At 44.0% G+C, this 14,407-nt stretch overlaps 1 protein-coding gene across 1 annotated transcript in view; it reads left to right on the top strand.

The window, feature by feature from the left end:
• NUDT15 (nudix hydrolase 15) overlaps positions 1-9,890 on the top strand; it is a 34,970-nt gene extending 25,080 nt beyond the window's left edge. Inside the window, exon 3 of the mRNA XM_069205384.1 lies at positions 7,298-9,890. Within this exon, the coding sequence (XP_069061485.1) occupies positions 7,298-7,434 (137 nt within the window). The 3' untranslated portion in view covers positions 7,435-9,890. The remainder of the gene's footprint in view (positions 1-7,297) is intronic.
• The last annotated feature ends 4,517 nt before the right edge of the window (positions 9,891-14,407 follow it).

Below are 14,407 nucleotides of genomic sequence, written 5' to 3'. Positions count from 1 at the left end.
TAGGTCTCTAGTACTGATGTTAAATCCTGTCCAACTGGGTATTATCTGTGGGAGGCTCGCTTCTTGTCTTGTAACAACCCAGATTACGTTCTAATTTTGTGCAAGCTTCAATTGGGCAACATATTCCAGCATGACTTTGGTACTTGTCATCAATTGCTGAGGCCCAACTCGTTCATCAGAAACATACATGAACAATTCTTCAGTATTTGTGGTGGTTAATGTTCTTTGCTTTAGTTTCTCAATGCTTGGTAAAGGAGTTGTAAAAGATTCTGGTCCAAACAACTTGGGCTGCACAGCTCGATGACTCAATGAGTCATCCCCTTACCATTAAGAGTCTGTTCCAGCCTATCAATGTTATCCCATGCTAAGTTAGTGAAGACATGAGGCTGAATGTCAGCTGAAAGAACAATTTGCTCTTTTAAGGTAGCAGCGAGTTTCTGAAGACACGAGGCAGTATCATTTTCTTCCAGTTGCGAGTATGAAATCCCATAACCAAGTCTGTTTAGAGTGTGAATGATTTCAACACTGACTGTCAGCGTTTCTACGGCATATGGGGGCAACAATTGTTTGGGGGGGGCTTCTGGTGGCCATTTGAGACGGAATATGTAATGTCCTGACTGAATGATTGCATAAGTAAGGCAACCCTTTTGGACAGCTTTGTGTTTTCTGGACCTCCAGTCAAAAGTACTAATGGGAAACGTTTAAAGTAATCGGGCACTGTAAATGATTCCTTATCAATGTCTGATAGATGATATGGCCAAGGTGTTGATGTCCAGTTTGTTTTAATCATTGTTCTTATGTGTGATGATGTTTGATCAATAATCTTGTTCATGTTTGTTGCCTTAAATTTTAAAACTGATAATTCTCATTTCATGCTCTGGTTTTCCCTTATGTCATGTAGCATGACACCATCTGGTTGGGCCAATAATTTTCCTTGGTTGTCTGGGGATATATTGAAGCTGTCACCGAACTCGGAGTCCAATTTTCTTCAAATTTGCTTCTTGGTTGATTTGTCTGTTCCCTGTATTCTTCTGCATGTCAGGAGGGTTTCACGCCTATCAGTAACAGTCATCACACGTATTACCTCTTTGTTAGGAATAATCACAGTTCTAATGTATTGAAATAGTTCATCATATGCTTCATCTCTCAGATTGTTGTAGTGATCATCAGTTTGAATGCTAGATGCATGATCTTCCTCTTTTGCTTTAACCCTTGTATAGTTCCTATAACAAGATACATGATAATGGGCTTCTGTAGCCACTATGTCCCTACTACAAACTGCTAAGATCTTTAAATCACAATTAATGGTTGCACACTCTCAAAGCTCCCATTGCCTTGATTAATTTCTCACGAGTTGATGTTCCCTTGTAGCATTTTATCTTTCCACAAAATACACATTCGTCAGCATACATGTTTGACTTTAATGATGTTCTTCTGTTTAAGCGTTTACTTGTGCACTCACTCGTTCCAGCATCCTAACTGACACTTGCTTCAGCGTTTCGCTTAGTAGCCTGTAAATCTCTCTTCATAGTAAACATGCTCCCGCACTTTCTGTGGTAAAATACTTCGGGAAATGTGTTGCTGTCCACATTTCTCACAATGTCTAAAAGTGGAATGTGATTCCTTACTTGACCTGCCAGTAACAAAGTGTTCTATGATGGTTACTCCTGCGGGCTTGTCAGCGTAACTCCATTTTGAACATAAATGCATTTATACACTGGGGATCAGAGGGACAGTATGTGCTTGTTTCAGTCTTCTGCACGGTCCTTCACCACCAGAGCTGGAAAAATGAAAAACAATATAAATTGTACTTTTATAATCATAATTACTATTGTAATTATCAATGTATATAATCACATTTTACTCTAATGCACAGTTTTGTTGTCAAATGTTACTGCAAAAATTACATTAATAATATCAAAGGTGTTATGAGTGCTGTAATTTGTGGGGTAATTATTAGTGCAGGGCGTGAGTTATAGTTACCTTAGGCGACAAGTTATAGTTTCTTGAGGTAACGCTAACTATAACTGGTGAATTTCTATGGTTTTACCTGTTTAAAATGTGAGCCTAACTAGTGGATTTCTATTTTTTTGTTTTTTAATTCTGTTTTCTAACTATAACGTCCCTGTAACCTTTGGTTTTTTTCAGTAACTGTCTGTCTTTTTTTTTAATTTTATTTTTTACATACATTAATTGTCATTGCTGTATGCTAGTCCAACCACCACCACCACGCATGGCCTTCAGACATTTGCAGCAGTGGTTGGCCATTGAGGCCAATCCCTCATAAGCACCCAACATTGCATGGCCTTCGCCCGTGTGCAGTGGAGGTTGTCTGCAAGACCTGGCCTGTAGCCGACCCTGCAACCAACCCGCCTAACCACCCAACCCCATGCTGTGCACAGCCCTTTGACCCTGCGCAGCGGAAGTTGGCCGGGGCCTCTCTGCATGTCCGAATAGGTGTGAGAGGGTGAATCTGGGTGTGAGAGTGGCTGTATCAGTGTGTGCGTGGGTCTGTGAGTGGGTGCATGTGGCTGTGAGTGGGTGTGTGAATGGTTGGGTGCGTAACTGTCTGAGTGGGTCTGTGAGTATGTGTGTGAGGGTCTGACTGGGGCTGTGAGTGGGTGCACGAGGCTCTGAGTGGGTGCGTAAGTGAGTGGGTGTGTGAGTGGGAGACATTGATTGAAAGAGAGAGTTTTTTAGGCTTTGATGTATGATATATATGATATTTAAAATAAAAAATGTATCTGCCATTTAAAAACAAATACAAAAATGTGTACTTCAAAAAAAAAAAAAAAAAAAAGAGAGGAAAGTGAGTCCGGCTGGACTTGAACCCTGAGTGCTCAGTGTGAAGGTCTGCGACAGTGAGCTATTGCTTCTTCTTTTGTTTTTTAAATATTTGTTTAGCCCTTTATGGACTATCTGGGACCGCGAGGGAGCCTTCAAGAGCTCCCCCGCAGTCCCTGTTTGACGGGTCCCGCTGTCAAAAACTAAAGTGTTTGCTGTGGTTTGGCTGTAGCTTCAAAGCTGCAGCCAAGCCACAGCAAACAGCTATGTCCCGGGGATGGACACCCCCAAAGCCACAGCAAACAGCAGTGTCCCGGGGTGTTCATCCCAGGACATAACAGGAGCCAACCCTGGGGGGGTGGAGGTCCCAGGCCCATACAGCCCCGGAGCGGTGGTGATGTCTGGGGCTAAATGGGGTTCAAAAACCAGACCCCTTCACAACTTTTTATCCTTGCCCCAGGAGGTGGTGTTTCTCATGGAGGGGCCAGGCGTAACCTTCCCTCTTCCTCTCCCCCACCCCCATTTATGTTATATAGCCCTGGAAAAGGTGGCAATCCCCGGGGCAGTGGGGGTGCCAGATTTCTCCCCCCCTCCCCCACCCCCCTTTCTTCTTAACTAATTAAAGCCTCGGGAAAGTGGCCGTCCTGGGGGCTGAGGGGAAGGCTGATGGGCCTCCCCATGCTAATAATTTTTTTTGCCCTAGGGCGGTAATGATTCCCCTGCATATAATTTCCATTTCGGGAGGTTGCGGTCCCTGGTGCTGCGGGGGGAGGGAGGTTTGGGTGGAGAGAGACAGGAGGCCCCCTACCCCACCCCCCACTCAAAAAGTAGAATGCTCCTGGGATTTGGCCCACCCAGGAGGTTAATAAACACGAAGTGAGGGATTCCACGTTTTTTTTTTTTTTTTTTTTTTTTTTTTCGTCAGATCTGCCGCAGATGGGGAATTTAAAAAAAGAAGAAAAAAAGTGCTTTTAGCCCTGGGACCCTACCACCAGAGCTACCAGAGCTGAGGGGTCAGGGTGTCTGTACCCTGGCTCCTTTTTTGATTTTATTTTATTTTTATTTCTGGAACTCGGCTACCGAGTCCTAAGATGGTTGCCAACACTTCCTGGTTGAAGTGTTGACAGCCAATCAGATCTCTGCACGAGCTCGGTAGGGGTCACGAATCCCTTGCATCCCTATATATACACATATTTCCCCCTTAATTTCTCAAAAACTACTGAACAGATTTACACCAAAACAAAACAAAAGTTCATTTTCTGGACCAGGACCTACCTTTCTGCCAAACTTGGTATAACTCCATCCAGTAGTTTCGGCGCTATCCCTGTTCAAAATCCCTATGGAAAAATTAATGGGGAAACATGTCTTGGGACCCCCGCCACTTTTTGTAAGCCCCTCCCGGACAGATCACCCCGAAACATTCCAGACAGCAGCTGATGTGACTGGCAAATATTTTTGGAAGGTTTTATGTAGATTCATCAAGTGACGCCAAAGATATAGGGAAGTCAAAAAACGCTTTTTAGATAGAAACTATGTCTAAACTTAGACTAGTCCATATTTTATGTATTTAATTTATTTGCTATCATATACAAGACAGACTACACCGCAGGAGGTAACAGAGTGCTTTACATAGCACTACTTAAGAACAATTTTATAGACATTGCTTATGTTTAAAACACGTGGGGATTCAGGGCAAGTAATGCTACTATGTCAGAATTAAGTACCATTGTGGCAAAAATGGTGTCACAGAGAGTTCCTCATTGTATTCTACCCTGAAATACATTGTCCAAAGGAGCCAGACACAAGATAGCCACCTGGATCTTGTGAGAAGTCAGGTGAAAGTTCTTGCAATGAGAAAAGTCTACAGCAGTCTAGCACTGTGCTTCAGATTTGAAACAATGGCCGATTCTAGTGAATGCTTATAAAATCTTTATGGATCCTTCAGTGAGCAGTCGCTATCCTGTACCATTATCTTAATTTCCCCCAAAATATGCAGGGCTACTGGAGGCGGGTGGTGTTGTGAAGAGAGGCCCGGGATTGATGTAGTGTTCCACAAGCTATGTTTAGCAATCTCATTGCCGGCACAGCCCTGATGCCTTTGATGCTCAGGCATGCAGCCCAGTGAGTGGCCAGAGGAGTTGCATCTCCCACCCCAAGTATCAGCGATGCCAGAGTGCAGCAGGCTAGCCAGCAGAGTGTGCTAAAGAAGAATGAGCAGGACAGTTGAGTAGCGGTTCCTAGTTCCTAATGGCAACTTCAGGAGAAGTTAGTTCAGTGGCAGGTAACAGGAAATGCACCTTCTTTGTTGGGTGGGTAGCACCATCCTATATTGACCTCCTCAAGAACATCCTAAAGTTCACCCCAACCAGATGATGGAGTCATTGAGTGTTGGTATATTGGCACCAATGGTGATCAGGTTGCTGAGCAGCTCCATGCAGAAACTCCTACCCATCTCTGGGGGTATTACAGCATTAATATTGGATACACCAGAAGGAATGTGTAGATCCTCTAACACTGACCAACCGACCCAAAAAGATTGTACAAAAGGCTTCTCCGTGCTGTTAAGTTCAGTAACAGCCCTTGTTTTGTTCGCAGTGTTGAGTAATGAGGTTTAATCTCAATGTCTTCAGTTTGAAGGCACTTTTTGGGTAGAGGCGGCTCCTCAGCTGTGTTGTTTGGGTGGTGCCCTGTGCACTGCCACACAATGCACCCTTTCTGTATCTCCACTATTATTTATTTTATTTAAGTGTTTGTGAAAATATGACCTTCATGTTTTCATGAACATTGTTCGCAGGTCAGCCCTCTTAGCTTCTCAGGGTCACTGAATAGTGGAGGAGGATAGAGTCCGTGGAGCTGAGTGATGATACAAAGTGTTGATAAAGAAGACGGTACGCTGCAAATGAATATCTGCATTGCGCATGTCTGAGGGGCGTAATTCAACTATGGTCCATTCATGCAGGCACAATCCATTTTGTTAGCACCCATACTGTGCAGGGCTCGGACAGCACAGTGTATCTGCTTAAACTGGACTGTCTGGGTCAACCCCAGTAAATCCGTGTGCCCAACAAGAGACCACACAGAGCTCGAGCCCTTTTCCATCTTCTGGTAGAGCTGTGCTTTCAGCCATAGCAGAAGCTGTTATGGGGCTTGAGGAGGGACTTCCTCTGTTAATCCTGGTCCTGCCCCTCTTATTGGCTCCTCGTCTCCACTACATGAATCGTGACGTGCTGCATACAATCGCGAGCACAGGATTTCTGTGCTATTACTGCCATGGAAGAATGACCAACAGAGGATGCAGTGTAATTGAAGAAACATTTAGTAGTGTTGCTCTGTTTATGTGTCAGTGAGTGTTTGTGAGTGAGAAACAGTGAGAGTGCATGGGTGTATGGGAGTATCAGTGCCGGGAGTTAATAGGGGAAGTGAGTCAGTGAGTGTGAAAGAGTGTGTGTTTGAGTGACAGTCAGTGAGTAGGGGGTGAGTGAAATGAAGGAGTATGGTGGACTAGGAGTGTGAGTTAGAATAAGTGAGGAGTTAGAGTATGTTAGGGAGAATGAGTAAGAATGAGGGAGAATGGACAAGGGGATGTAAGGGAGAAGTGAAATAGAGGCCTGTGTCTGCCTGTCTGTCTGGCACAGCTTATGACCTAGCTAAGGTAATTCTTAGCTCATGGGGGTACCCATGGCAACATTGTGACACTGGCATAATGGTGGCAATTATTGGCTCAATGGAAGGCTCAATGGAAGGCTCAATGGCAACATACTGGAGGTAATTCTTGCCATATAAGAGCAGAAAGCAGAGCTTAGGATATGGAAGGCAGTTTTTGGTATATGGAACTCTTACGCCAAACTGTTGGAGCTAATTCTTAGCCTCAAGTAGGATACCTGTGGCATATTTGGGGTGGGGGGTAAGAGAAAACGCTGGTCCTGGCCTACTGTAGATCATTGGCATATGAGTTCCCCATAGTCCAAGGTGGCACCAATGACAAAATTCTGATACAGGCATATTGTACATAATTATTGGCATAAGGCAGCACCCATGGCATCTGTGTGGCACCCATCAGAAAAAGGTGGTAATGGCATACCAGAGGTAATTTTTACCATACGGCAGGACTCATGGAATTTTTTAAATAATGGAATGGACTTGTGGTAACTGTTGGGTTAATTGCAGCACCATGGAGGTACTGATATCTTTTCATGAGTACCATCTGACATTTTAGCAAGTTTATGTGGAAATTGTGGTTTGAAATGCACTATTTGACCCTAGTTTTCTCCCAAAATCTATTTCGTAGAGAAACTCCCTCCACCCTCAAACTCCTCTTAGAAATAGTGAGGTTTTCTTTACTCGCTCACTGGAAGCTTATGCTCCACCACTTTCAAATATCACCAGTCACCACTGTTCTTGAGGGGCACGGGACACCATGGTTCAAAAGCCGCCTTTCTTTGCCTGTTGCTTTAGGTTCCTGTTTAACTTATTACAATTTTCTAAGTTGTTTACTTTTCTGGCTTCCTCGCAGGTTGGAAATGGACCAAATGGGAAGAATTTCCTCCAACGGACCAGCTTTTCTTTGCTTTGGCTTGTTTGAGACAGCAAGGTTACAATCCTTTCAGTGAAGATTTTCATCATCTTAAAAGTCTGCCGAACAGCCACTAGATGATGGCGCTACACTTAATCGAAAGATTTGTATCTACTGCATTGATTTATCATCAGTTAAAAATAATAAGGTTTCTTATAAAATGCAACTCTAGGATGCATTATGAGACTCGAACATTGGTCTGAGGGCATTATCGAACTTGAACTCGTTGGAATATGTTTATGGTGTATAATGGCTCTTGTAAACTGTGCGTTAGCCCTTTTAAGTTTGCTAGTTTTTGTGTGGATTATGGTCTTCATTTCCATTCGAACACCAACTCCTAGGGCATTAAAAACTATAAACAAATCTTAGGTTGGACACCCCAGTGCTGGAACCAGCTAAGCAGATTATTTCATATAAAATGTTATTAAGGGACCTGCAGAGCTGTTCAACGGTGCTAGCATACTGACAACCATAAGACTACACGCCTGTCCCTCATACTTCATCATACACCATACTACTTCATGCTACGTCCCATAACACAAAAACTGCAACTCGGTGGTCATCACGCATGACAATGAAACACTTCCAACATAGGATCAAAGCAAAGATAACAACCAACCACACCCCCTACATGGTGTAGCATGCTACTCATGTTGACAAGCGCTTCAGCACCCCACAGTGGGGTAGTAAGATCTATATAAATGATGCAATAAAATACCATACAATTAACAATGTGGCAATGAGTCACATTTTCCAGTTATTTCTGTTTTAACTTCTCACATGATCAGTAGGAACCATTCTATAAATATATATAATGTGTTACTACATATGGACAAATAGTTGTATGACACAAAGAGCAGATTATATGACATAAGCGACTTAAATCCAGTTAACTGCTTGAAAACTTGAGTCTAGATATTTACGGACACTGTATCCTATCCTGAACTTTTCACTTACAAATTATTGATGTCGGGTGTGTTAGTCTAATTACTTCATTGGAAGCAAAACAAGACTACAACAACGAGAATGCATTATGGTATCGCAAAAAAGCCCAGGACTAGAAACCGCATACAAAATAATCTCGAGGGAGGTGGTTACTCTACAAATATATATAATTTGTTTCATACTTATTGTGAGTCACAGAGCTAGCTAAACTCTTCCCAATAGCCAGCCCTATTTGTGTGCTTTCTCTTTCCTCACATCCTCTTTCATCCCGCCCTCTAGTCACTCTTCTTTGAGTACTGTTCGCCCGCAGTCAAAGATTTTGCACATTATATTTATTGCTATATGATGATGTATTTAATTACAATAATAATAGATCATACTTCAGACGTTCAGTAAAGTTCGGCTGAAAACGTTCAGCACAAGAAGAAGTAATGCAAGCTTCTCTTACAGCGCACCAGGAACAGCATGGCCACCAGAGTTGCAAGCTCCTTTATAAGTTATGATTACATGTTTCCCTTCAACATATGCTGCATGAGTAGCAGCAGTGCAAGCCTTTCTCATACAAACCAAAGAGGCAGCAGCTGTGCCTGACCATTCCAAACAGGTCTGCATGTGTAGCAGCACTTCACACAGAGCAGGCCCACCGGAAACTTTTCTTATCTTCCTGTCAGAAAATGTTCTGCAGCTTCCGTAGCAAGGCAAGTTTGACACACACAAACTAGATACGCAGGCAACAGGGGCAGCTCCTTTTGTTAGGGTAGAGGACCGTTGTAGGGGCAGCAACAAAACTTTTAAAAGAAAACAATAATAAACTTAGTTTATTATCATTTTCTTTTAAAGGGGCGGGCCACAGGGGGGACTATCAGTGCACTCCCCCACAAAGCCCATGTGTGTTTGGCCGAACACACACACACAATAGGCTCTCTCCAGCCCAGCAACTGTGTTGGTGGTCTGGAGAGAGCCTGCACAGGCTCCCAGTCTACCTGGGTGCGCCCTGGCTCAGTGCCCGGGCTGAGCAGCGTCAGGATTGGCAGCAGGGCAGGCTGGGAGCCTGTGCCTGCAGCCAGCTGATGCAGAGGAGCGACGCGGCCGGCGTGCAGGTAAGTTTATTTTTCAATTTTTAATATTCCCCCCCCCGTAGCGACCCTCCCCAGTTTCGCCCCCCCCTTCCCCGGTACCCCTCCACCCTGCGTGCCACCCCGCCCCCTTTAACACCCGTGAGCCGCGACTGGCAGACAATAATAGTAAATGGTCTTATAACATATGTTCTTCATGGGCAGTGGCTGTGCAAACACACGCAGTCTACCACCCCCCCAGTAGTGACCCCCCCCCCACACACTTATCTGCAGCCCCTATACACACAGGCTGCAGCAGAGCGAGCTATGTTTACACATGTAACAAGTACACAATAGCTAGGGCAGGGGCATTGGAACTGCGCAGTCAGCAGAATGTCATACTTACCTCACACTTTACATAGGTTCATTGTGTTTTCTAGCTTTATTTGAATAACTTGGACCTGGTGCAGTCACTGTTTTAGAAGCCAGGGATCTTGGTGAGCAGACTTGATATTAAAGCTTGAACTTTCTTATTCATGGTGTCATTTGTTTTCCATCTCCAGTAGTGTACGCTTTGAGATTATATGCATTCCATATTTACTTGTTATTTCGTGAGACTGCACAATGCGAGGCAAAGTTCATTGTCCACACTATGAAGCAAGGCAGCCCGGACAAGTTGCTGCCGACAAACACTACAGGACCGATCAATGCAGGGAGTAAGCTAGAGCAGAGGGACATTCTAACATAGCCTTAGAATCTGCTTCGGAGGGCTATACCGGTTGATAAAGGCCCGAGTTATTACAAGGGACAGGACCTTTAAAAACCAGTATAGCCAGAGGCAGAAGGGCTGTAAGGCTATTAGAACATTCTACTCAATAAGTGTAGAATGTTCTAAAAAAAAAAAAAAAAAAAGGGAGAAACAAGAAGTCAAACATTGGAATGTTGGTGCTGCGCGCTTATGTCAGCCATTATAAGCATGGAGCTACACCATTAACTTGAGTGAAGCTCTCAGCTTTACAATGTTCTAATATTGTAATGAAGGTGATATTAAAGTTAAAATGTGCAAAGTTTCGGCTGGATACACGTTTTTGCCTTAAATTTTAAAAGTGGCAGCATAGTGTTGTGGTTGAGCTCCTGTGCTAAATCCCTACAAGGTGATTCAGTTTTTCTAGCTTTTGAGACTGAAATGGATCACATTCACTACCATTATCATATCGGTATACTGATTAAGTCAAGATTAAATGATTAGCTGAAAAGCAGATTCCTCTGAAATCTGCCTCTTCTTTTTTAATGCTATGCACAGACTGAAATTGCTATAAAAATCCGCAAGCTAGTAAAACTGGACACATTTCTTGCCGAACTCAAAAATGTTTGTGTTCAGCTGCCCATGCCTCACTGGAGTGTGTTTTACCGTCGCAAGAGATGTGAGCTGCGAAAATCATTCAGAAAGGTCAGAACAACCGCATCTTTCCGACCAATGGGAATTGAGACCATTCTGATTTGCAGCTGGCAGGAAATCAGAATGCCCACCATGAATGTCTTACACTCACACAGGATGGTAATTTTATGATGGTCTGTGGACCACTATGAAATTAACATATGAAGTTTGCACCTTTTGGAAAGTGTGTTGGTTTTTTGTTACAAAAAATGTGGTCACTGAGTACATTATGGTCATCAATTGGAATTATCATGTCTGGGCTGCTCAAGTGAGAATGCTCAGATTACAGCTCCTGTTTCTTGGTTACACTGGCCGAATCTTGAGCACTGGGATGTTTCAAGTTACTAAGGGTTAACACAAAGGCTACTGCAGCCACTACAGCTCAGTTTTTGATCTCTTCAAGCTTTGCTTTCGCCATACCTGCCACATACTTTTTGCATATTGTACGTGGCATGTGTGGTGAGAATAAGGCTGGCAGATGTTTGCTCTTAAGTGATATAACCAGTCCCATCTCACTTGGCTAAATGCTGCACTCTGTTTCTATTTGAAAATACATGAATTAAAATGTTATGATTAATAATGTGTGCAGGCATCCGATAACAAATCCCTGTATAGTAAATCGCTGTTGTTTTGTAATCAGGTTAAAGATTAAGAAACATTCTTACAGATCCTCATGGGGAGAACCCAAGAGGTCAGACTGCCACCCTTCGTATGAGAGACCAAGAAATTGATATGCAGTGTCCCGCAGGGATCGTCCCTCAACCCCATTTTTAACGTTGTCTGGCGTACAAGACAAACACTGCCAGAAACAACTTCACGAACTGCATGACCATGGTAGCAGACTGGATAAGAACCAACTGACAGACGCTCAACTCTGACAAGGCAAAGTATTGCTGTTCGTCAACAAGACCTCCCCATGGGATTCCACTTGGTGAGATTCAGAGGTAGGACAACCCCTACAGACCACGCAATAAATCTAGGGATCACCCTAGATGACAAGCTCAACACAACGGCTCAAGTCATCGCAGTGTGCATCTTCTGCTTCCACATCCTAAGCATGCTTCATAAGATCTTCTAGTGACGCCCAGTCTTCACCGGACGAACCGTCACTCAAGCTCTCAACACCAGCCGCCTGACCATGGCAAGGCTCTCTATGCTGGAATCGCATCTCAGCTCCTGAAGAGACTTCAGACCATCCAAAACACAGCGGCCAGATTCATCCTTGATCTCCCAAGACAGACCCACATCACCCCCCTTGAATAACCTCCACTGGCTCCCTCTACGTAAGAGATGCCAATTCAAGATCGTGATATACGAATACAAAGCCCTCCACAACCAAGGACCAGCGTCCATCAACTATCGCCTCAGCATCCATCTTCCCTCAAGACTCTTGCATTCCACCTCCCTCTCCCTCGCGCACACCCCGCATCTGCCTCAGCAACAATAGAGGTCGTTCCTTCTCCTACCTCGCCGCAAAATCTTGGGACAGCCTCCTCATCCACCTTTGGACATCTCCCTCCCTCCAGGAGTTCAGGAGGGGACTCAAGACCTGACTCTTCGACTGAAGCCCCCAAGCAGCCTAGACCTAGCACCTGGATCCCCTTGCGGGTGATAAGCGGTGCTCTGCAAATCCTTATTGATTGATTGATTGATGCTACTAAAGATCTTCAGATGGTTGCCTGAGAACACCAGACGGCCCATCAAACAAGCACCCATCACCAGCAGGTTGGACTATGGCAACTCTCCCTATGCCAATATCTCCAAACAACTCCTACATGCGTTCGAGACTATCCAGAACACAGCTGCAAGACTCCTACTGTACCTCCCATGCTGCATCCATATCACATAGCACTTCAGGTAGCCTAAATGGCTCCGCATTCACAAGCGCTGCCAAATCAAACTTTTCACACACACAAAAAGCCCTACACAACATAGGACCAGAGTACCTGAACAACCACATACATTTTTCACCAACCCACCAGACTCCTATACGGTGCCTCACTCACTTGCAAACATGCCCTACATCCGCAGTAGCAAAACTGGAGGTCGCTCATTCTCCTACATCGAACCTAAAAAATTTAACAACCTCCCCTCAACAAATCAGAGCCGCCTCCTCACTTATTGAGTTCTGCAAAAAGCTGAAAACCTGGCTCTTCATATAAGCATCTTGGTACCACACACCTTGCCCAAGCACCTCAATACCCTCTCAGTGATTAGTGCATTATACAAATCAGCGTAACGTAATATAACAGTCATATTACAGCAACACGCATCCTTCCTGGCTGGATTCCACATGCTTCTTTCTGTTTTAGCAGCAAGTAGACTTTGCCTACAAAGTTTAAACTGTATCAATGTGTCCTGGATTGTGAAAGCTACAAGGGTTTGGTCAAAGCCTATAATGTTCAAATCCTGGATCTAGGGGTATGATGTCTAGAGTATTTTATAGTAGGACTCCTCGTGAATGGTTGCCATATTGCAAGCGTAGTTTTTCCTGTACTGGATACTTAATGTATGCACACATAGTTGTAATCCATGTGTTCTCCCTTGCATGTCACATTCCTAACAAAATTATGGTGAATTGTTTCTTATAACCATAAAACTGTGCTAAGTCTTCAAATTACAAACATCTGGACCTCCTTCTACGTGTCCTGCTACTTTTTCTTAGTGCCCCTCTGTGCCTGATGCCATTTTCTAATTAGCTAAGTTTTGACTTCTTTTTTAGGTCTCGCCTAACAGCGCACATACGCTGTTGCTGTGAGGGCTATTTAATACAGTAAACTACAGTTTCCATTTTGGCATTTAAGAGTCGACTAGCGGAGATCTGAATTAAACAAAAGAATTTCTAACACAACAAAAGATCACTAAATTACAGAAAGATATCAACAAGTTCAATAGAGAGAAGGTCTATCCGTATATTAAGGAAGACTATACCGCAGATACTCAATCTGTTTCATCAGATGAATCCTCTACCTCAGGTAGGAGACCTCGTAAATACAGCCACAGTTCTTCTTCTGATGGTTGGAGCACTGAGGATGAGAGATCACAACCTTATTACAACTTTCCCCAATATCATCTGGGTCAACCGCTGGCATGGCAACAACCGTTCCCCTTCTACCAACCCCGTCCCATGTTACCATACTTGCCTTTTTTAGGCCACGGCAGGGGCAGAGGAAGAGGCAGAAGGCGAGGAAGAGGCAGGAGAGTCCACTGGTCCCAGGAAGAACCGCAGATGGTCACGCGGAGCCAGGGCAAGGTCCAACAAACAAAGACTTAGTGGTCAATTTGTCCGCTAGACCTCTTTCTCCTGATGAAATGAGGGCTCTGAATAGAGGTTTGGGCTTTGTACCCACTCCTAAAGATGACCTTTTTCGGTTACAGTGTGAACTCTCGCAGTTTTTTAGAAAAATCAGACTGCAATTCTTCTTTAAAGATAAACCTATTGACAATTTACCTTCAGACTCTGGTCTGAAGAAACCTTACAAATTCATGCCACCCTCATCTTCAATGCCTTGCGAGGTTCTGGCATTTGAGAAAGCAGTCACCACTGACATAACTAAAATACGACCCAAACACAGGTTTGTCAATATACCCAAAGTCGAGAGTGACGCCCTT

This window comes from Pleurodeles waltl, chromosome 8, assembly GCF_031143425.1.
Source record: "Pleurodeles waltl isolate 20211129_DDA chromosome 8, aPleWal1.hap1.20221129, whole genome shotgun sequence".
Taxonomy (NCBI): Eukaryota; Metazoa; Chordata; class Amphibia; order Caudata; family Salamandridae; genus Pleurodeles; species Pleurodeles waltl.
This window is presented reverse-complemented; position numbering and strand designations above follow the sequence as displayed.